The sequence below is a fragment of the Copadichromis virginalis genome, linkage group LG9 (assembly GCF_057382275.1).
Source record: "Copadichromis virginalis isolate Kocher_CV1m ecotype Utaka linkage group LG9, C_Virginalis_male_GT1.1, whole genome shotgun sequence".
Classification (NCBI taxonomy): domain Eukaryota; kingdom Metazoa; phylum Chordata; class Actinopteri; order Cichliformes; family Cichlidae; genus Copadichromis; species Copadichromis virginalis.
In genome coordinates this window covers 13,371,816-13,394,705 of record NC_140626.1, presented here as the reverse complement: position 1 = coordinate 13,394,705, position 22,890 = coordinate 13,371,816, and the positions used below count along the sequence as shown (strand labels likewise).

At 37.8% G+C, this 22,890-nt stretch overlaps 2 protein-coding genes and 1 long non-coding RNA gene across 4 annotated transcripts; 2 read left to right on the top strand and 1 right to left on the bottom strand.

Moving 5' to 3' along the window:
- Nucleotides 1-159: 159 nt before the first annotated feature.
- Nucleotides 160-1,429, bottom strand: LOC146701547 (uncharacterized). Of its 2 annotated transcripts, XR_014922191.1 has the most exons (4): nucleotides 1,083-1,429; nucleotides 857-928; nucleotides 468-701; nucleotides 160-293 (listed from the first exon to the last, which is right to left on the bottom strand). It is a non-coding gene; the product is annotated as an uncharacterized LOC146701547 (long non-coding RNA). The 2 variants fall into 2 exon arrangements; XR_014922190.1 differs by lacking the exon at nucleotides 1,083-1,429 and having other exon boundaries at nucleotides 857-1,065.
- Nucleotides 1,430-9,502: 8,073 nt separating this feature from the next.
- Nucleotides 9,503-15,973, top strand: LOC146701546 (NLR family CARD domain-containing protein 3-like). The gene is made up of 6 exons (XM_085467819.1): nucleotides 9,503-9,726; nucleotides 9,856-11,656; nucleotides 13,158-13,331; nucleotides 14,291-14,464; nucleotides 15,202-15,251; nucleotides 15,362-15,973. The coding sequence occupies exons 1-6, from the start codon at nucleotides 9,609-9,611 to the stop codon at nucleotides 15,904-15,906; spliced, it is 2,862 nt and encodes a 953-aa protein (XP_085323945.1). The 5' UTR covers nucleotides 9,503-9,608; the 3' UTR covers nucleotides 15,907-15,973.
- A 2,026-nt stretch (nucleotides 15,974-17,999) lies between these two features.
- LOC146701545 (programmed cell death 1 ligand 1-like) lies at nucleotides 18,000-22,333 on the top strand. Its single transcript, XM_085467818.1, has 7 exons — nucleotides 18,000-18,448; nucleotides 19,634-19,942; nucleotides 20,097-20,384; nucleotides 20,574-20,662; nucleotides 20,759-20,827; nucleotides 21,369-21,469; nucleotides 21,579-22,333. The coding sequence occupies exons 1-7, from the start codon at nucleotides 18,379-18,381 to the stop codon at nucleotides 21,637-21,639; spliced, it is 987 nt and encodes a 328-aa protein (XP_085323944.1). The 5' UTR covers nucleotides 18,000-18,378; the 3' UTR covers nucleotides 21,640-22,333.
- The last annotated feature ends 557 nt before the right edge of the window (nucleotides 22,334-22,890 follow it).

Sequence of the window (22,890 nt, the reverse complement as noted above, 5' to 3'; positions counted from 1 at the left end):
TCCAGGTACTCATCCCACATTTGTGGTTGGTTGCCAATGACTTTACACAGGGCTCTGACAATGAAAGCACATAGAAGACATTCATATGAAAGATCATTTACAGTTTTTAATAGTTTAATGTCATGCATTAATGTTTTGTTTGAAGGGAACCCCCATAAATGTATAACATGTACTCCAAGAATTTACCTCTGGATGGTGCCATTCATTTTCTCCACCAGCCCATTCGTTTGAGGGTGATAGGGGGAGCAGAGGCTTCTTTTAATTTTTAACAGTCCACAAACCCTTTTGTTGAGCTGCAAAATAAAGTTATATACACTGGCTATAAGCACATTACAATAAGAATTTAAATAAACAGCTGTCATACTAATATCTCAACAACAGATTTATAAAGACCAGAAAATTAACCATTTTCAAAAAATTATTCAAATATGAGTTCACATATTTTTGCCAAAGACTAAAGTACTTACAGAATTGACAAATTCTTTGCCTTGGTCAGTAAGAATCCTTTTCGGGGCTTCGAACTGGTGGACGAATTTTATGAGACAGTTTGTCACTTCCCCGGCTGATTTTGACTTTAAAGGGTATGCTTGTGGCCATTTTGTAAAATAATCAATAAAAACACATATGTATTGATGTCCATTGTTGGTTTCAGTAAGTTTTCCAATGAGGTCCATCCCAACCAGTTCAAATGGCTGAGAGACCTTAAAAAGAAAATCATAGTTAAGTTAATAATACTGAAATTACACAGAATGCTAGTCTACTGTTATAATTTTTTCAAGTATATAATCAGTAGGTTTCTAAGCAATGAAAACATTGTGTGATTAAATGTGATTATTTGCTATGGTCGATGACTAACCTTTATCGGAATGTATTCTGCTGGTTTTTTAATTGTTGCAGCACTTGCCTGGCAAAGTGCGCACTGTGAAACCTAATCAAAAATAAAAGCAATTCAATAACAAACACAATAGTTGATGATCAAGGTTTACATAACTTATTTTGAGAGATACAGAAACATTGCTGTGTTCCTCTTAAAATAATTTAGCTGTAGTCGAATTACATAGAGTTTGTTTTGGAGTACCCACCCAATTATTGATGTCGACTGACATCCCTGGCCAGTAGAACCGCTTTGAAATGGCTTCTCTTGTTTTTGTTTGCCCGCAATGGGCCCCAGTAGGACTGGCATGAAAATCTGAAAAAATTGTGTTTGCCTCATCAGCCCCACAGACTACCGTTGTCTTTATGGTTTTGTCTGTGCCTTTGTAGCGCCAGTAAAACAGCTGCTCCCCTAAACATAAACAAGAAAATAGAAAAGTTTATTATAGCTGTTTAAACCACGACAGGTCTATATGTGGTAAAAGTCATGACAATACATCTTGAATGTAATGAATCAATTATTTATGTGATATAATTTGGGGGTGACTATTGGACTGGTTCTCTATATTTATGACAGTATGACTACTTCAGAAACCAAAAAGATTATGCCACACACAAGACTGTATTACTGATACTAAAAAAAGTGATGGGTGTGTAAAGTAATTATGACTAATGGCCTTCAGATATCATGGATTTATTTTTAATACAAATATCAATTCGAAGTAGTTTAATTCCAAATTTCCTGCTGTCAGTAATTTTCCACATATGTAATTTAAAGACATAAAGACATAACAGTGGGTACACCTGCGTAAATGGGTGTGGCACATACCACTCCAAAAGTAATTACGACGTAATATATTGTAGTTAAGCTATAAAAGGACAAAAACAGTTCTTAGTTAACGCTGTCTACTTAATAGCAAACCTTAAAACTTTTACTTTAATAAACGCACATGTGCCTATTAACTGGGGTTAACTAGGTCAAAGAAAGGTCAAGCTAATTAAATCGGTTAGTGCAAATTAAGACTACACATTATGCCATTGTATATGTATTAATATATATGTATTGATGACATTTATAAACGCTACAAAGTTGCAGTTATTACCTTCAATGTCGTAAATAGCAGCTTTTCTTCGGAGAAGAAATTTCTCTTTCTTCGTGAAAAGCGCTGGATACTCGCCTTTCAGTTTATATGCAACCAAAATCTTGTACTCGTCTGGTTCCATCCTCTTGTGGTGTTTGTTATTTTCGAAAACAAATTGTAAAGTAATCTTTTAGTTAGCTCAGAGGCACTCTGGTTTTCGGTTCGTGCGCACAATGTGAGCTAATTTGCATAATTGATTAGGAAAACCCACGTGACCGGAGATTTTGGAAAAATTTGACAATGTCGGAGTCGAGTAGGCCTACGAAAGGTTGGCCAAAACTAACTTGCCAACTTTTGAAAAGCCCTGTTACTTACAAAGACGATAAATATATATATTTAAATGTTGTTTTAAATTTTATTTATTTACAAAGAAAAACTCTGCCAATGTGCATCATCATAGATTGGGGGGGGGGGGGGGGGCACACATTTTGGCAGCCGATGCCATACAGCCTGATAAAATCTGTATCCCTCCATAACTTTTGCTGTGAATGAGACATGGTCTCCAAAGTTACTGTACTTATTGGTTATACTGTGACTTATTTGGCAAATATACCCTTTGTGATGGCAAAGGCAATATGGATTACAGATGGGGGGGGGGGGCACACATTTTGGCAGCCGATGCCACACAGCCTGATAAAATCTGTATCCCTCCATAACTTTTGCTGTGAATGAGACATGGTCTCCAAAGTTACTGTACTTATTGGTTATACTGTGACTTATTTGGCAAATATACCCTTTGTGATGGCAAAGGCAATATGGATTACAGATGGGGGGGGCACACATTTTGGCAGCCGATGCCACACAGCCTGATAAAATCTGTATCCCTCCATAACTTTTGCTGTGAATGAGACATCTTCTCCAAAGTTACTGTACTTATTGGTTATACTGTGACTTATTTGGCAAATATACCCTTTGTGATGGCAAAGGCAATATGGATTACAGATGGGGGGGGGCACACATTTTGGCAGCCGATGCCACACAGCCTGATAAAATCTGTATCCCTCCATAACTTTTGCTGTGAATGAGACATCTTCTCCAAAGTTACTGTACTTATTGGTTATACTGTGACCTATTTGGCAAATATACCCTCTGTGATGGCAAAGGCAATATGGATTACAGATGGGGGGGGCACACATTTTGGCAGCCGATGCCATACAGCCTGATAAAATCTGTATCCCTCCATAACTTTTGCTGTGAATGAGACATGGTCTCCAAAGTTACTGTACTTATTGGTTATACTGTGACTTATTTGGCAAATATACCCTTTGTGATGGCAAAGGCAATATGGATTACAGATGGGGGGGGGGGGGGGGGGGGGGGCACACATTTTGGCAGCCGATGCCACACAGCCTGATAAAATCTGTATCCCTCCATAATTTTGCTGTGAATAAGACATCTTCTCCAAATTTACTGTACTTATTGGTTATACTGAGATTGATTTTGCAAATAAACTCATTCGTGATAGCTTCGCTACAAAGTGTAAACCGAGTGTAAATTCACTGGAGAGCGACGTGTTTCCATGATCGCATCTGGTTTTACAGTATTATAGTATCAAAGTCGTTTTCTAGACAAAGTATTCCCAGCAGGTTATTTCAGTGTACATTATAAGGTAAACTGTCTTCCACACGGCACATTACAATATCACGAAACTAATATTAAATTCATCGAGTCTGCTGTTTTCCAGCTTTTACTCTTTATCGCGTCGACTGCAGATCAGTGACAAGTAGCGTACAGAACGGAGCTGGGCAAGTGGCTCCTCCTACTTTGCGCGCTCCCGTGAATGGGGAAACAATTTTTGACGGGGGTAACTACTTTGGCACAACAAGATTCTTTCTCTTATGCAGTGTTTGAAGAATCTGTGAGTTTGCTTTGATTCTTTCTCTAACAGTTCGTCTTGCTTTCTGGCTGTGATTTTTGCGCAAGATGCGGTCATCTTATCCGTCTCGTACCTCAGGACAAACGCTGGATCGCCGTGTTTGAACAGAAATCCACACAGTTGAAATCAAACATGATAAGCAGCTAATGTGTGGTGGACGTCTTCGGAAAAAAAACTATGAGTTTTTATGTCTTGTAAGAGCAGAGTGCCGCTTTTTCCTGTCACTTCTTTGAAAATAAAACTACATTAAAGCTTGATTTTAGCAGCAGCTTTCCACTCTGCTAAAACATGCGAAAATAAGTATTGACTGTAGAGCTGCAGCCATCACATGATTAACTGACAGTAAAGGAATCCTGACCATTCAGATCGTTGTTAATCATTTGTGTTTTGAAGCAAAATCTGCTGGGAGGGCTTGATGCATATCTTTGTTGTTCATGATACTAAACTAAATATTTTTAGACTAGTGATGCGGCACTCACCAGCTTTTGACATTTTATGAAACAACAACAAATCTAAAAGATAATTGGCTGGTGAACGGTGAATGTAATGTTTAGTTGCAGCTCTTGATGGCTGTCCACATTAATCCTGGAATTTACAGAGATAGATTGCTATTAGATGGAAAATGCTTCTTATTAACAGCAAATCAGTGTGTGCACAATTTTCTGAAAAGTAACCAGGATTAATTATTGTGTAGCTTTAACACTGCTGGCACTCTGAATAATGGATCAGCTGAAAAGATGTTTCACTGACTGAATATCAGTGGATTGAAGCTTCCATTCAGAGTGAACCAGGTGTGTCGGGGAGTCATCCTGTGTGCGACAAGATGACTCCCCGTCCAGCACCAGTGTTGGAGTCCTTACTGAAAACAAGTAATGTATTACACATTACTCGTTACTTTTCTAAAAAAGTCATGCCGTGCATTGCTTAAATATTTGCTGGAGAATGTAATTAGAAAGTAGGTCATTACACTCCTCATTACATTACTTACTTTCTTGTTACTTTCATTACATTCCTTTCTTGTTATTCCAGAAAATAACCTGAAACACACTATCTAAAAATGACCAGGCTACAGTCTCCCACACTAACACAAACAATGAGGAAACACTTGCAATCTTTTTTAGTGTTTACCTGCAGTGTGAACAGAAAGTGAAAAATGCAAAGAAAAGTTAAAAAACAGCTAAAGAGACTTAAGTGGGATCACCAGAGTGATTAAGCTGTTCAGCCTAAACAGGTAGAAACAGTTCAGGGTCTGGTTGCAGAGCTGTAGTCAGCATTCAGTCAGTACTATCATCACTATGTGTTTTTGGGTAGCAGTGTGTTTGCATGTTGTCTGCATAATTTCATCATAATGTGGTTGTTTCTGTTCTGGACGCTGTTTGCATTCAACCATCGTGCTCATGTCCTTTTGGGAAATAAAAAAAAATGTCATAAACTCACTCCTGAAAAGTTGCTGCAGCAAGAGTGTTTTTATTTTACTTTCTGTCTCACCTGATTGATAAATCATCAAACATTTGTAATGTAAGTGACCGCATAATTGTAATGTGATTACAGTAGTGTGTTACTTTGTAATGTTCAGTACACGTAATGGAAAGAAGAATTTCAGTTGGTGTTCATGTGAATAATTTGTTTTTCCTCTGCAGATGTGGAATTCCACAGCATGGATGAGCGTGAGGACAGAGAGGAGGGAGTCCCTCCCTCTAAAAGCACTCTGTGTGAGGAACATGAGATCCAGCCCAAAGCTCAGAGGTGAGATGACATCTGTAAATATCGCAGCTGAGCACTCACATCACTGCACCATCATTATTTATAGAAAAACTAAATGTTGACCTGGACCTAAAGTTAAAGAACGAGCTGAGCAGAAAATTATTTAATATTTCAAAGACATTCATGTAACACAGAGTAAGTCATTCTCAGGATTCAATCAGAGTTAGAAAATACTTCATAAGATAAATTGTTTGAGTTTTTTAAGATTTTGCTTGTTTGTTTGATTATTTAACAATAGCAGTAAAATAATTTCCCTGCTCCACATTAGCCATTTCTATTATAACGTGGTCTACAAATGTAATTTCATATTGTTACTCATCATTCATTCTCACTCATTATTCAAACATGTATAATCATATTTTTTCTTTTAGCATTTTCTGTCCAACATGATTTTACTGAATATTTTTTTCTTTCAGTTCCCATCAGCGAGCTGAACCCAGCTGTGTGTCCTTAAGAAGCAGCCGTTCAAAGCAGTATGATATTACATTTAAAGAAGAAGCTTCTGCTGCGGAGAGGTAAACTGTATCCAAATGTTCTAACCAAATCTGTTTTTCTAAATAAATTTAAGAAATGTTTCATGTCATGGTAGCTCAGTTAAGTTCATTGGACATTCATCTGACACATAGTAAGTAGTTCTCACTATTTAATTAGGTTTAAATAATATTTCAAAATGTTTTAATTGTTTAAGATTGAGATATTTTTTAAATATTTAATTCTATTGTAAACTGGTCTACATTTGTAATTGAATATTTTCTTTTATTCTCTTTATTTACATGAGCATATATTCACATTTTTTTCTTTTAGCATTTTCTGTGTGAGAGGATTTTAACAAATATTATTTTTCTTTCAGCTACCATCAGAGGCCTGACCCCAGCTCTGTGTCATTACAGAGCAGCCATTCAAAGCTATATGATATTACATTTAAAGAAGAAGCTTCTGTTGTGGAGAGGTAATCTGCATCTAAATCTCTAACTGATTCTGTTATTTCTGAATAACTTCTCCAAATGTTTCCCGTCAGACCGGCTCTTGTCACACATGTTTCTGTGTTCATATGTGATTTTGTGTGTGCTGGAGTTTTTCCACAAACACAACAGTCTTAATGAGAGCCTTTCTTGTCTATAATGAGCCTAACTGACTGTTTCCCTTTCTCTCATGAGCTTCCTCTTAGCCACCCCATCTCATAGCATCACTGTGGTTGTTGGCAGAGTTCTGAGATTAATAAACATTGTAATGGTCCATGCACCCCAACACACATCAACTGTCAGGATCCTTGAAAGATAGCACCTTAATAATTATACAGCAAGTACTGTGAGGGCATTTATTGTTTTCACTGTCTGTGTCAGATAACACAGGGCACCTTCAGAGCTCCAGACATTAGCAGGAAGGCATTGTTTTGTTAGTTTGGGTGTTTTTTGGTATAACGTGGAGGACCAGTTTTGTGTGATTATACTTTTGCTTCATGATTCCTCCACAGAGTGGATCAGGAGACCTCAGAGGTTCCCAGTGGTCGGTCTGAGCAGCAGCATCAAACACACCTGGACTCCATATTTGTGGTTTGTACATGCACAACAGCTACTTTTACATTTATTCTCTTCTTAGTTATTTCGAAGTTGAGTGTGTGGATTGTAATTCAGGAGGTAAAGCTGGTTCTCCTTCAAACAGAACGCTTGTGTCAAATTTCAGCCTGCTCTAATCTGCATGCTGTACATGGTACATATGACAAACACTAGTTTCTTCTAGCATTGGAGGTGAGGTAAGGTGAAATGGAAGCACAATTAAGCACAGTTTAATACTAAACTTATTTTTACAGAAGAATATAAAACTTTGTGGTTTAGCCTTACTAATTTTATTTCTACAGATACATGTTTTTCTTCAGCTGCTGGTTAGTGTCTAGTAAACTATTTGGGTAGATAGATAATTGGAAACCATTTTGTTAAAAAACGTGTCTGGTCACGAGAGATGACAATGATCCTGTTTTGTACTGTGCAGCTCTCATATAGAACCAGATGTGGTAAAAGTACAGATATTCTGTACTTAAGTAGAATTACAGATACCTGGGTATCTGAACTACTCCAGTAGAAGTACTGAAGAAACTTCATTACTTAAGTAAAAGTGATCAAGTACAGGCTCCGCAATATACTCAAAGTAAGAAAGTAGCAAGTATCTCCTTGAAGGACATTTCTACTAACCATTTGTGTACAAAGCTAATTGAACCTCATACATTAGTACATGAGAATACAAATATTATTCAAATCATAATTTTAATTCTAATAAATATACTCAAGTTTATTCTGTTATTTAGGTCACATGCAGTGAAAGAGAATTTAAAAACGAAGAACTGGTTTTTTTGTTGCCTGGACTTTGCCTGCACCTGAAGAGGAAACTGAGTACAGTCAGGGGTTAAAGTTGGAGCTGGCATGTGAAGGGACCACAGTTTGTGGTGTAGTGGCTCAGTGTGGGGAAAAGAATCACAGCTCACAAAAAGTTGTATTGTCAGATCCAGTAGATTTTTGCACAGGCTGTGTTCAGCTGATTTAATCTGAATTGTTGAATTCAACAAACTGGCAGCAGTTTAATCAGCTATTTGAATGAATCTATCATTATCTTAAATGCATGTTAGTCTACTGCGCTTGATGTAACCCAACACTGACCGGCCGCTGTGCAAAAATAAAAATAAAATGAATTTGCAATAAATTTGCAGAAAGCTAACCTCTTTACAAACTACCAGTGCTTTCTTGTAACATTTGAATAACACAAAATAAGTATAGCTTAATTTGTTTTGCAGGATGATTGACAATATGAAAATACATTTTTTATCAAAACACATCATGTACAGATCCAATATGTGGTTAAAAATGACAACTGTGTCACTGAGCAGGCCTTACCTTTAAATCTAACTTCTCTTCCTCCTGTTCTGCCTTTCCTTCATCTTATCTCATGCTCTTTTCTCTCCCTGTGAAAAACAGCAGCTGGACCTTTAGCTTGCAACACACTGTGAGATAAACTGCACACAAACAGTTTGAGTTTGCTGACGTTTGTGGAGCTGATAGAAATGTCAAATATTAAATTACCTGACAGTTAAAAAATGTGTACTTCCTTTATGCTCGCTCCTCTTCTGTAGAACTAACTAAATGTTTAAGTACCATGACCACAGTTTATGGACACGTGCACCATTCCAGCCCACTTAAACCCCTTAGTATAAATGCTATCGATGAACCAAAAGTAACAAGTCTGTTTTGAAAATGTAAGGGGTAGTACAAATATTTGTGTTAATTTGTAGGGAGTAAAAGAAAAAGTTGTCAGAAAAATAAATACTAAGGATACCTGACACATTTACTTAAGTACAAAGTATTTCTACTTTGTTACTGTACCTTATTATCCCAAAAGTGCACTTTAGAGTTTCTGAAAGTAAAATAGAAGAGAAAGCATTCAGCTGTCAGGGCTCCCTCGTGTGGAAACAGCTCTCAGTTTGTGTTCGGGAGACAGATGGCTACTCTAGTTTTAAGATTAGCCTTAAAACTTTGCTGTTTGATGAAGCTTATAGTGAGGACTGAATGAGGTGATCATTAACCATCACTTAGTTATGCTGCTGAAGGCTTAGGCTCTTGGAGGACTTCCCATGATGCACTGATTACGTCTTCAATCCCCTCTTTTGCTGCTTAAGCATTTATAAATCATCACTGCATTTTGTCTTTTCTCTTTTGTAGTTTGCATTTTGTTCTCTTTATTGTTCCTGGGTCTTTGTACTTTTCATTTCTTTTTTTTCTTTTTTATTTCCCTATGTGTTGCAACTGCTTGTGTTTATGGGGTGACCAGGTAATTTTTAAAGTATTCTGTTGCAGCTGCTGGAGGACAGCATTGTCACGTTTGTGAAGAATGAACTGAAGAAGATCCAGAAGGTTCTGACTCCAGATTACCCAGAATTCTTAGAGAGTCAGAGGGAGGATGAGGAGATGTTAGAGAGTGAGGATGAAGAGCAGAGGAGGAGCAGCCGAGAAGCATTGGTTAAGATCACACTGCTCTTTCTTAGGAGAATGAAGCAGGAGGAGCTCGCTGACCATCTGCAGAGCAGTAAGAGGATGCGTCTAAAGATTCATGCTGTTTGATAAATGGGACATTTATTAATGGACCAATATATACTCACAACATATGAACTTGACAAGTCCTTGACTTATATTTTTTGTCTGTTTGTTCCTTCAGAAACATCTTTTAGGAACTTCCAATCGAGTCAAACTGAGCTTAAATCAAAACTGAAGAAGAAGTTCCAGTGTGTGTTTGAGGGGATCGCTAAAGCAGGAAACCCAACCCTGCTGAATCAGATCTACACAGAGCTCTACATCACAGAGGGAGGGACCACAGAGGTCAATGATGAACACGAGGTTAGACAGATTGAAACAGTATCCAAAAAATCAGATAGTTCAGAAACAACAATCAGACAAGAAGACATCTTTAAAGGTTCACCTGAGAGACATGAACCAATCAGAACAGTGCTGACAAAGGGAGTGGCTGGGATTGGGAAAACAGTCTTAACACAGAAGTTCACGCTGGACTGGGCTGAAGACAAAACCAACCAGGACATCCAGTTCATGTTTCCATTCACTTTCAGAGAGCTGAATGTGCTGAAAGAGAAAAAGTTCAGCTTGATGGAACTTGTTCATCACTTCTTTCCTGAAACCAAAGGATCAGGAATCTGCAGCTTCGAAGACTTCCGGGTTGTGTTCATCTTTGATGGTCTGGATGAGTGTAGACTTCCTCTGGACTTCCAAACCATTGAGACGCTGACTGATGTAACAGAGTCCACCTCAATGGATGTGCTTCTGACCAACCTCATCAGACAGAATCTATTTCCCTCTGCTCGCCTATGGGTAACCACACGCCCTGCAGCAGCCAGTCAGATCCCTCCTCAATATGTTGACATGGTGACAGAGGTTAGAGGGTTCACTGACCCTCAGAAAGAGGAGTACTTCAGGAAGAGATTCAGAGATAAGAAGCAGGCCTCTAGAATCATCTCCCACATCAAGAGAACACGAAGCATCCACATCATGTGCCACATCCCAGTCTTCTGCTGGATCACTGCTACAGTTCTGGAGGATGTGCTGAAAACCAGAGAGGGAGGACAGCTGCCTAAGACCCTGACCGAGATGTACATCCACTTCCTGGTGGTTCAGGCCAAAGTAAAGAAGGTCAAGTATGATGGAGGAGCTGAAACAGATCCACACTGGAGTCCAGAGAGCAGGAAGATGACTGAGTCTCTGGGAAAATTGGCTTTTGAACAGCTGCAGAAAGGAAACCTGATCTTCTATGAATCAGACCTGACGGAGAGTGGTATCGATATCAGAGCAGCATCAGTGTGTTCGGGAGTGTTCACACAGATTTTTAAAGAGGAGAGAGGACTGTACCAGGACAAGGTTTTCTGCTTCATCCATTTGAGCATCCAGGAATTTCTGGCTGCTCTTCATGTCCACCTGACTTTGATCAACTCTGGTATTAATCTTCTGGAAGAGAAAGAGATGACATCCCAGAACTCTGAAACAAGAGATCCTACACCCTTCTACCAGAATGCTGTGAACAAAGCTTTAGAGAGTACAAATGGACACCTGGACTTGTTTCTCCGCTTCATCCTGGGCCTATCACTACAAACCAATCAGAGTCTCCTACAAGGCCTGCTTACAGAGACAGGAAGTAGCTCACAGACCAATCAGGAAACAGTCAAGTACATCAAGGAGAATATTAATGAGAATCTGTCTGCAGAGAAAAGCATCAATCTGTTCCACTGTCTGAATGAACTGAATGATCGTTCTCTAGTGGATGAGATCCAACAATCCCTGAGTTCAGGAAGGCTGTCTACAGAGAAACTGTCTCCTGCTCAGTGGTCAGCTCTGGTCTTCATCTTACTGTCATCAGAGGAAGATCTAGATGTGTTTGACCTGAAGAAATACTCTGCTTCAGAGGAGGCTCTGCTGAGGCTGCTGCCAGTGATCAAAGCCTCCAACAAAGCTCTGTAAGCAAACGCGTTCTCATCCTTTTGTTTTGAAAATATTGATTCTACTTTTCAAAAAAGCAGGCATGCAAAATTCAAGAAACCTAAATAGTGTAATGGCTGCTGGCAATTTACACTGCTCACATAGGCGTAACTTTTAAATTAAATGGTCATATGCACTCACAATCAATTGTAGGATATTTTTAATGTTTCATAACAACAGAAAGTATTAGCATTTCTGGAAAATATCATTATAGATAAATTACCCTCAGTTTGAGCCTGTTGTTAAGAAATTTCAGGTTCACTTTTCTTGGAGCAGTGTTATATCTTTCTGGCCTGACTCTATGTGCTGGGTGACTGAGAACCTAGATAGACAACAACAACAACATAGGTCTGATATCTCAGCCCCCTAGAATCAGGTTGTTCACTCATGATTTTGTTTCTAAGTCAGGAGTTTTGTTTTTCAATTCTAATCCTTATAATTCAGTCAGCAGACTGTAACTATATCTTCTTTTGATGGTACTGAACATAGCTCAGTCTCAGTGTAACTAACCTTCATCGTAATCCCTTATCTTATTGTTTAAATCTCTATTATGTCTGCTATGATACCATCTAGTTAGGAGGAAAAATTTGGACTGCACAGCTTTTTACAGAGACACTTTTTTGTATAGACAGTCCAGTCTTTAGACTGGAGTCCAGACACTCCAGTCTAAAGGTATGTTTTCAGAACAACTAAAGTACAAGGCAGAGGAGGTGGGGCTCCCAAACATTAAGTGCTGCCCTTTCTGTTTCCTGAAATAGACCAATCAAAAGAGAACTATGCTTTTAGGAAGAGTAGTTTTAAAAGAGAAAGGTCTAACCTGCTTGTTTTAGAAAGGATTAACTAAAAGTCTGCATTAAGGATTGCTATGTGGTTAAACAAGGAGCTGTACATAGAAACAAAAATCACAGTTTAAAATCAGGAAAATGACCAGCAGTGGTGTATGCTTGTACCAGTGAAGTGGGTACTGAACTATATCTGCCAGCTTTGTATAAGTATTGTAGAGGCTAAGCCTATGCTTGAAGCCACTGAGATGTTCGTTGGCGGGGGTGACGCGGTGTCACTGTTATGCATTCATTTATTAAACTTGATGCAGTTCAATAATTCCAGCCTTACTCATCTTGTCCTTTAGATTCTTTATTTTCACAATTTAACATAGCAGTGCAGCAGTCACAAACTGTTCATGTAAAAGTGTTTCTCACACACAACAGTTAAATATGTGTGTCTACCTTAAATACTTTCACATAAACATACAGAAAAACTCTAAAGGTGACCTCTAGCGACATACATAAGGTATCAACCCAAAAATGGCTCCTACAAGTATTTTGACTTACTAAGAAAATGTGAAAGTGTTCTGTTTTTGGTCTAAACTTAAATTAGGTTTTTACTTATTCACAAGTTGTGACTTTATCAAGGAAATATTTGCTTTTCTCGCTGAGTGTTAAAATAAAAGTTTTACATATTTTATTTTATTTTTTACAGACTGAGTGGCTGTAACCTCTCAGAGAGAAGCTGTGAAGCTCTGACTTCAGTTCTCCGCTGTCGGTCCTGTAGTCTGACAGAGCTGGACCTGAGTAATAATGACCTGCAGGATTTTGGAGTGAAACTTCTCTCTGCTGGACTGGAGAGTTCGCATTGTACACTGGAAACTTTGAGGTCAGGAATCCGACTTTTTCTCTGATCTTTTAAAAGCGTAATTATAATATTGCATAGACAGTTCAATTTTAAAGCGAAATTTATATTTATTAAAAATGAATGTACAACAGAGCTTTTAATGTAGTTGTAATTAAACCATTACTTAAAAGGCCTTTACATGATCCAGCTTATAAGCTAATTGTAGGATAATTTCTAATCTTCCTTTCATTAAAATCATCTGAGGAGTTCTTGTAGGTCAGTTTTAGGCTTTAGAGTTCATTATAACACAGAAAGAGCACTGTTGAAGGTTAATATTGATCTTCTTATGGCCTTTGACAGTTGACTCATCTCTGTGCTTGTCCTCCTAGACCTCAGTGCTGCATTTTATATAGTGCATTATACTACAGAGGCTAGAAGACAATGTTTTTATTAAAGGAAATTGGCTACAATGATTTGAATGCTGTTTATCTGATGGATTTCAATTTGTTCATGGAAAAGTGTTTCTCACACACAAAGGTTAATCTTCAACTTCTACAGGGCTCAAATATATTTTTATGTTATATAAAGTTCACTGTAATAATTCAGAATAATTATTGTGGATTTTTTTTATAATTAAACAACAACAACAAACAATACTGATCAATATCATTAAATTTAGAAACATACTCTTTCCAGAGTCAGTCTAACGTACAAAGGCCTGAACGTTCAGGCACCATCATATCTCAATGACACTTATGGCATCATATTTTACCAACAGAGTCTTTTGCTCTCCCTGTAGTTCTTGGATCAAAATAGTTCCTAGAGTTTCTGAACATAGATGTGCGTCATTACACAATTTAAGACAACTGGTGTTATCTGTCTAAATTATCACATATAAATAAAGCTAAACTGAAGTGAATGAGTAGATGGCTGTGTATCACAAAAAGAAAAAAGCTTCAGTGAAGTGTTCACAGATGGATTGTTGTTTTTTGTGTCTTCAGTCTGTCAGGCTGTCTGATCACAGAGCAAGGATGTATTTCTCTGGCTTCAGCTCTGAGCGCCAACCCCTCCCATCTGAAAGAGCTGGATCTGAGCTATAATGATCCAGGAGACTCAGGAATGAAGCTGTTGTTAAGTGGACTGAAGGATCCATGTTGGAAACTAGACACTTTAAGGTATGAGGAGAATGTTTAACAGTGGAGGAAACATTTTCTGTGTCCTCGCTTTGTTTCTGTTTGTTTCATAAAGATATGACCTGAGCAATCACAAATGCAGGGACATTTTTTTCTTTGCTCACAACAGAAACGTTAGTCGAGTTTACCAGTAATGACGTATTTATGCTGAAGGCTGTAAATCAGCATTCGATGCCTGTGATCTTTGGGCCCTCAGGCATGAAAATGATTGCATGATCTCAGGAACATGCTGACATTGTCTCTGAGGCAAAACTAATTTTAAACGGACTGATATTATATGGCCTAAGGCCTGCAAAAAAATCAGTAAATACCAATAAAAGGTCACAGAGTGATTAATGTTCTCTGTAATTTTAAAGCAAACAAGAAGAGGACAGAATAAAAACTGATAACTGAGTGCAGTATCTGCAATGAACATATGAGTATGCTAGTAAAGGACATATATGGGTTATTCAGTGCTGACTTAAGCAGCACCTCAATAAAAGTAATGAATCAGGGTAGCAAAAGGATCTTGATGATATTCTCTTCACTTATTATCATACTATCAATACAGTGCTCAGCAAAATTGTTGAACCAAGGTTTGACGTTATGGATTTACTGCTATGAAAAACAATCCAACAACTGCCTCAAAGAACTGAAAATCCATTAAAGTGTCTTTGTGAAAAAGTTGGACTGTGTGTGCATGCTGAAAGACGGCGGTCTGACCCCTCTCCTCCTCTCAGGGTGGAGCCGGCTGGAGTCCGATGGTTGAGACCAGACGGTCTGAGGAAGTGTAAGTTTTTAACATTCATAAAAACAAAGCGGCACAGAAACTGTTGCATCACTCAGTCACATCTTTGATGTCATCAAAACGACAACATTGTTGTTTGTTGTCTCCACCAGATTCCTGTCAACTCACAATCGACACAAACACAATAAATAAATACCTCAAACTGTCCGACAACAACAGGAAGGTGACACAGGTGAAGGAGGTTCAGTCATATCCTGATCATCCAGACAGATTTGATTACTGGTATCAGCTGCTGTGTACAGATGGTCTGACTGGTCGCTGTTACTGGGAGGTTGAGTGGACTGGAGGGATCGATATATCAGTGAGTTACACAGGAATTGAAAGGAAAGGCGACAGTAAAGACTGCGTGTTTGGAAGGAACGATCAGTCCTGGAGACTAGAATGCTACAGCGATGGTCGCCCTCGTTCTGTGTGGCACAATAACGGAAGCATGTTTTCCTCCTACTCCTCCTCCACGTCTTCTGCCTCTAACAGAGTAGCCGTGTACGTGGACTGTCCTGCTGGCATTCTGTCCTTCTACAGAGTCTCCTCTGACACTCTGATTCACCTCCACACCTTTAACACCACATTCACTGAACCTATTTATCCTGGATTTGGTTTCAATCCTAATGCATCAGTGTCTCTGTGTCCTGTTTAGTATGAAGAAGCTCCTCCTGTTAGAGAAACACAACTGTTTTCTGTCTCTTTCACTCAGAAACGTGTTCTCAGATTCATCGACTGTTCTAAATAATTTATTTTAAACGTCTTCCTCTAAACGAAGACACTTTGTTGTTTTCTGTCATTTTCTAGTGAAAAGCTTCAGTAAATATCAGTATGTTGTGTTTTCATGATTTAGTTTATGTCATCTGTAGATAAGACAAAATGTGATACTGGAAAGGAACCAATGAGCTGCAGGGATTTGTTTACAACTGTCCAGTGACCACAAGTGAGCCTGTAGTCAGGTTTGGCCTCATTTCATCCATATTTACTGACTGTTAAAATGATGAAATAACAACAAGATTATAACTTGTCTGTGGTTACATCTGAGGAATTAAATTATATAATTATATAAGCTACATTAAAGTAGCTGTCTAGATTGCACAGTCTTTGATTTAATTATTAAGTTTTTGTTTTGTTTTATTTAGTAGTACAAATTTTACAAAAAATAATACAATTACGGGGGGAAATTTGGGGAGTTATGAAGTCTGACAAAAGAAATTATTTTTAAAAAGTAAAAAAAAAGAAAGAAAAACATTAGTAGATTTAACTTGATCCTTTTTTAACACTGGTGCAGCAGCAGCATAATGACTGAGATCAAATGCATTTTTCTGACTTTTCTGTGGAGTCTTGTATTATGAACAAACAGTGCTCATGAAAAAATAGTATGAAGAAGATAGATTTAGAGATGTGTGTAATTTATTTTGTCATGAACTGTTTGGTCTGTCAGTATCACTGGAAAAAACTGCAGAGACTTACTTCACCTCGGTAATTTAATTCACTGAAATTAACTGAATCTGCAGCATCATCTCACTGTTTAAAAATTATCATGTGACCGAGTCTTTCTTACAGAAAAAAGTAGTCAGCACAACAAAAACAAGAGATGTAGATTATTTGTAATGTGTATTAAATAAAATAAAGTGTTTGTCACAGTTAAGTTTAACTAAAGGAGCAGAAATTTTAAATTTTCTTTTTTTTCACGTTTTAAAACAAAAATCCGACTCCCATCTAGCCGGGCTCCCCAACCTGCAGGGTTGATGGCAGATGATAGAACTACTCACTGTCCTTCTGCCTTCACATCAGTGAATTTTAAAGGTTCTTCTGCGAGGACCTGCAAAACTCCTTGATGGCGTTTGATCCTGAGCAGCTAAACTTTAAACTGTCTTTTAATAGATGTTGTATATTTTTAATGACATCTTCTGGTTGAAAGTTTGCTACAACACCCAGCAGTTTAGCTCACATACAAACCTCAAGCACTCTTAAACTTGAGTAATAAAATGAAAGAATAAATATATGAATTTTGTATTTTAGCAATAAGTAAATGTTATTTTTTTGCACACTCAGTCACCTAAATCACCTCTTTCCTCCCAATTCTGATTCTCAGTTTGAACTTTAGCAGGTTGTGATGGCCATGTCTATGTGCCTAAATGCATTGATTTGCTGCCATATGATTGGCTGATAAGATATTTGCATTCATGAGCAGTTGAATAGGTGTACTTAACAGAGTGGCTGGTGATTGAATATTATACGTGATTTTGGTGTGCAGTTGTGAATCGATTTACTAAAAAAACTACAAAAAGCATGACATGATTCTCTTGCACTGTTGCTCATGCTGGTTTATGAAAATGATATTTATTGATTAACATAATGTGATCTGCACTTGTGATTTGAATGCACTGAAAAGGTTTACCTACAAAGTAACCTATGCTGGATCAGTAATCACAGGCACTCGGGAGTCCTACCTTTTTTTTTTGTATAAATGAAATCAATGTTTTTAGTGTTTAGCGTGTGCGCATGTGTGAGGGGAGGACAGTTGCACTTGAATCCTGGATTGTGAGAGCAGCTAAAATAAAGAAAGACGCAGTAAAAGGTTTGGTAGCATTTCAGAGAATGACTCTTCCTGTGAAAAGTTGATGATTGACAAGTCATTCTTTTCTTCTTACCACACCTAGCTATTTCAAACACTTCCCTGAGTCATAGTTTGAAGACACTTGACAGCGTCACAAGCAAACAAACAAGCCCGATGAGTTTTGTTATGAGCTAGTAACATGTTGGTTCTTTTTTCAAACACTGATGAAGTAACAGGGAGGCAACTAGAACTGAACGAGCTAATGACTGGGATCAAGTCCGTCATGTTTTTGACCATCCTGAACTGTCGGTGGATAAAAGGAGTTGAGTGAGGTGTTATCTTATGCGTACATATGCATAATACCTTATTCTAACCATTATAACTAACCATTATCATGGTAGTTATTATGAATGGATCTAAACATACCAGGAAACAATATGGCAGGCTAAAGAGAAACAGTTCATTCTGTGGGCGTGGAGGCAGAAATCTAGAACGCCAAAACTACATGTTCTAAGAGAGACTTCTTTTTTCTTCTGTTATGAAGTTTGATTCAGCAGCAGGAATATGGAACTGAGCAGGATAATCGGGATCAAGTGTGTTGTTCTGGCTTTTCTGTGGACTCTTACAAATGGAGGTGAGTGAGGCTGCCATGACTGTCATTAACACAGGTGTGTTTCGGGTCATGGTGGTTTTTATTCAAAGAAAAAATGAACATGCCAGAAAATTAGACAAGGATTTTGAATTACAATAAGAAATGTATTAATATTTTGTTTGTACTCCTCAGAAAGTTTACATAGATGGTTGTCTGAAGGAGGTTTTTTTTACTTTGATGTTGCTTGACTAGTATTTTGTCTAGAAATCCAGTCTTCTGTTATGTTCCGTTATATAAACTTTAATGGCAGAAATTTCAGAGATATTTGTGCCCAAAGACTTTTTTTTTCTCACATTTGTGTTATTTTGTATGTGCATCATTCATTAAGAGATGCCAGTGAGACTATGCTATGATGCATAGTTCAGATATGTGACACTGACAAAAGACAGAAGACCAAGCTGGAGCTGGAACAGTTGAAGATTTTTGTTGGCAGTGACCCGGATGGACAAGACAAGAAAAGGGTACATCAGACGCTTAGGTTGACACAACGTTAGAGACTCAAGTCTGAGATGGTTTGGACACATGTAGAGGAGGGATAGTGGGTATATTGGACAAGCGATGTTGAATATGGAGCTGCCAGGCAGGAAGAAAAGAGGATGAACATAGAGAAGGTTCACAGATGTAGAGAGAGAACATTCAAAGGAAGATGTGGAGGATATGGTGAGACAGAAGCAAAGAGAGCAGCTGAAAGAATCATTATCTATTCATCAAATTTGGAAAATCCTGGATCTCTTGTGCATCATTTTAGACTAAATTTTAAACACTTAAGATAACGTTTTTTTGAATAGTGATTTGCTACAAAGTCCGAGTTCCTATTCACCTACTGTGTTAGTGTAAACTTCAAAAATGGCATCACATGAGAAATGTAGTTTTTGAATTTGACCTTCATGCCGGCGTGCATTCCAGCTGTCACATACTTTTGTTTTCTGTGTGGGAAAATGTGGAGTATGTAATGTTGCTACCAGAGTGACACATCTTTCAGCTATATCAGACTCAAACAGCATTGTGTTTATATTCAAGCAACCAGCTTGGTTTTGTATTTTCATAGTGTTTAATGTGGACACCAGGTTTTACTGGTGGAAAAACGAACTATTTTTAATTTAATTGTTGGATTTCAGAGAAATGTCCTCTAAGTTGAACTGTGTTGGGTGTCTCTTTGTGTTGCAGATACTGAGGTGTCCTGTGTTTTCCAGGAAAGTTGCATCTTACCCTGCAGTTTCCTGGGTAGCACTGATGCAGTTATTAGCTGGAGTCTGCTAAAGGCAAGACATGTTTCCATCCTCTCCTACAACTCCAAACAAGACCAGCTTACACAACAGGATGAGCATTTTAGAGGCCGGGCATCATTATTCAAAGACCAGATATCCAACGGAAACGCCTCACTCCAGCTGACATCAGTGGAGTTTCAAGATGAAGGCAGATACAAATGTGCAACAGGGGGAAACAATGATTCATTTATCAGCCTAAAAGTGGACGGTACGAGAAACATACAGAAAACACAAGACACTTTTTTTTTACTATATATTTGCATGAAGATATGTAGCAATCTTTGTCTTATAAACAAAAAACATTTCAAGACAAAATAATTTTTTTAGAGTGAATAATTCATAAAGTATATTTTTTATGACAGCTCCAGTCCGTGAGGTCAACATTGAGAAGGCAGAAAACAGGATCACCTGCAGCTCTGAGGGGATCTACCCCGAACCTCTGCTCACCTGGTCCACCAGCCGTCAAACCGTCTTCAGGAGCACAACCATAGTCCAGCAGAGTGGACCGAACAGAGAACTTTATAACATTAAGAGTTCTGTCATATTCCCTGACACCAAACATGACTTCACTGATATGACCTACAGCTGCACTGTCACCACTCGCAGCAACAACAAAACAGCCATTTTGTCAAACCGCAACCTGAAAGAAGGTAAGTGTGTTTTAAGATTTGTGGTCAGTCAGTCAGACTCTTACCAACCAAATAAAAAAATGTTCTGCAAAAATCTTCAGAATTTTTTATTAACAAAATACATATAATAGTTATTTATAGTTATTTATATTGATTATTAAATAAGTAAAATCAACACTTTTCATTTGTGTATGTGCGTGTTTGCTGCAGGCATCGCTAAAGCCATGGTGGCAGGCGTCATCATGATTGCGGTAATCTTAGGCCTGATACCGATATGCTGCAATAAATTTAACAGTAAGGTAAAGACAAACAAACAGATATCAGGAAGGGTATCTACTTCTGAAATTTGGGGATCTGTTGTGTTGATGTGTTGAATTAATAATGCAACATTTTAGATGCACCAGAGCTGCTCAGTGCCAATGAGTGTGCTGCCTACAGTGGAAACAGGATCAATGGAGTTACAGGTACAGACAGGCACAGATGTTGCAATGAGCCCCCTTAATCTGACCAAACTTAACTTAGAAAGTCCAAAATTTAATTCAAGCCATTTTAATTCTTTAAAATAAATAAATAAATTAATAATAATAATAATAAAAAAAAAACCTTTCGTTTCTTTTGCTTTTTTTTTTTTTTTACCTTTTCAACTATGTTTCTGTAATGTTTGAAGTGTATATGGTAATCTAAATTTAAACCATATTCTGTTTTAAAAAAAAAATAGTCCAACGTTGATCTTTTTTTCTTATAAAAATGAAACAAAATCCTAAAATAATGTATTTCTATGCTTTAGCCCAACATGTGCAAGTTCAAAGGCAAAAGAGTAACAACACAGTGGAAGTATTTTAAAATGTTTAAAGTCATATGAAAAGGAAAACGTTCACACGATTGTATGCAACCCTTTAAAAATGATATTAAACGTATACAAAAACCTTTTTAGTACATGATTTAATAGCTGTACTACTTGCTATAGAACTAATATAAACTCTTGGATGACAAACTCTTCTTCAGTCCCATCAGCAGGTTCCTGATGCTGCAGAAATATCAAGTCAACTCGATTTGGTCCTGACAGAAAAAACTTCAGAGGAACTGAAAACACTGAGCGCTCCTGGGTAAATCTCTCTCTCGCCCGCTCTTTTTAATCCAGCGTATCTTTGGTTTGCTTTTTTGTTTATTCTTAATGTATTTCAGGACAGAATTCTTTATAATTTCATTTTGCAGTCACGACCATGAGGGAGATGATTTATTACCAAAGGCAGCGGCAGAACCCACAGAAATGTGAATCCTGTAGAAACACGGCCTCAGACAACGTGACCTCTCCATTTATTAAATGATTTTTAAATGTATCTGTTAAATGTACCTGAGTCAGTATCATTAAATGATGCTGATACACTCTGATGTCTTTTCTGTTCTCCATCAGTGACACTAATGCTCAATTTGCACATGTTGGTGAAGTTCTTTGATATTTTGAGGTTGAGATTACAGCATATGGTTCCTCCTCTACCTCATCTACTCGATAAAATGATACAAAATAATTAAGCAGAAAGAAAATGTCACTCATTATATTTCATGACACATAAATTATGTGGCACGGTGGTTAGCACTGTTGCTGCAAAGCAAGAAGGTCCTGAGTTCAATTCCACCATCAGGCCGAGGTCGTGTGGAGTTTGCATGTTCTCCCCGTGTTTGCGTGGGTTCCCTCCGGGTACTGTGGCTTCTTCCCACCATCCAAAGACATGCAGCTTGTGGGGATAGGTTAATTGGATAATCCAAATTACCACTAGGAGTGAATGTGCGAGTGAATGGTTGTCTGTCCCTGTGTGTTGGCCCTGCGACAGACTGGCGACCTGTCCAGGGTGTACCCCGCCTCTCGCCCTCTGACAGCTGGGATAGGCTCCGGCAATCCTGAAAAGGATAAGTGGAAGCGAATGGATGGATGGATAAATTAAAATGTTTACTTGTATAGTAGTTTTTTTTTTTTTTTTTGTTTTATTAAAAAACACAGTTTTGAAATCTGGAGGTTGTAAGCAGCACGTCTTCAGTGTTTTGTAAAAACATTCACAAATATTAAATGTTTAAGACCTGACTATGATTTACTGTTTTATTATTTGTTGAAAACTTACTTGCTTTTCTTACTGCTAACGTTTTTAGGGACTGTCACATGGTGTTTGTTGTTAATGCACCTTTTGGAGATCTACACCTTCATATAGTGACTTTATAAATTTTAATGTTTGCATTTAGAAGCATTAGTGCCATTTGGTTGTTCGTACTCTTACTGAGCTCATACGAGACTACAGCACTTGCAGTAAATGCAGTCATCAATACTGAGTTTATTGTAATGCCCACCCTGCTTACCGACTGGTGAAGGTTCTCATGCTCACAGTGACACCTACACATAACCTGATGTTAAATAGCAAATTTGGTTGTATTTAGCAAAACAAAAAAGTAAAATAAGTTTGACTTTACTAAACATTTTTTAGTCTTAAGTACAAATTTCCTTTATTAAAGAAAGGTTTTCTTATTAAAAAAATAC

Coding starts and splice junctions, on each gene's coding strand:
- LOC146701546 (XM_085467819.1), top strand. CDS start 9,609: ATGTTAGAGAGTGAGGATGAAGAGCAGAGGAGGAGCAGCCGAGAAGCA. Junction 11,657..13,157: donor AAAGCCTCCAACAAAGCTCT/GTAAGCAAACGC, acceptor TATTTTTTACAG/ACTGAGTGGCTGTAACCTCT. Junction 14,465..15,201: donor TGGAAACTAGACACTTTAAG/GTATGAGGAGAA, acceptor TCCTCCTCTCAG/GGTGGAGCCGGCTGGAGTCC.
- LOC146701545 (XM_085467818.1), top strand. CDS start 18,379: ATGGAACTGAGCAGGATAATCGGGATCAAGTGTGTTGTTCTGGCTTTT. Junction 20,828..21,368: donor CAGGATCAATGGAGTTACAG/GTACAGACAGGC, acceptor ACTCTTCTTCAG/TCCCATCAGCAGGTTCCTGA. Junction 21,470..21,578: donor AAAACACTGAGCGCTCCTGG/GTAAATCTCTCT, acceptor TTCATTTTGCAG/TCACGACCATGAGGGAGATG.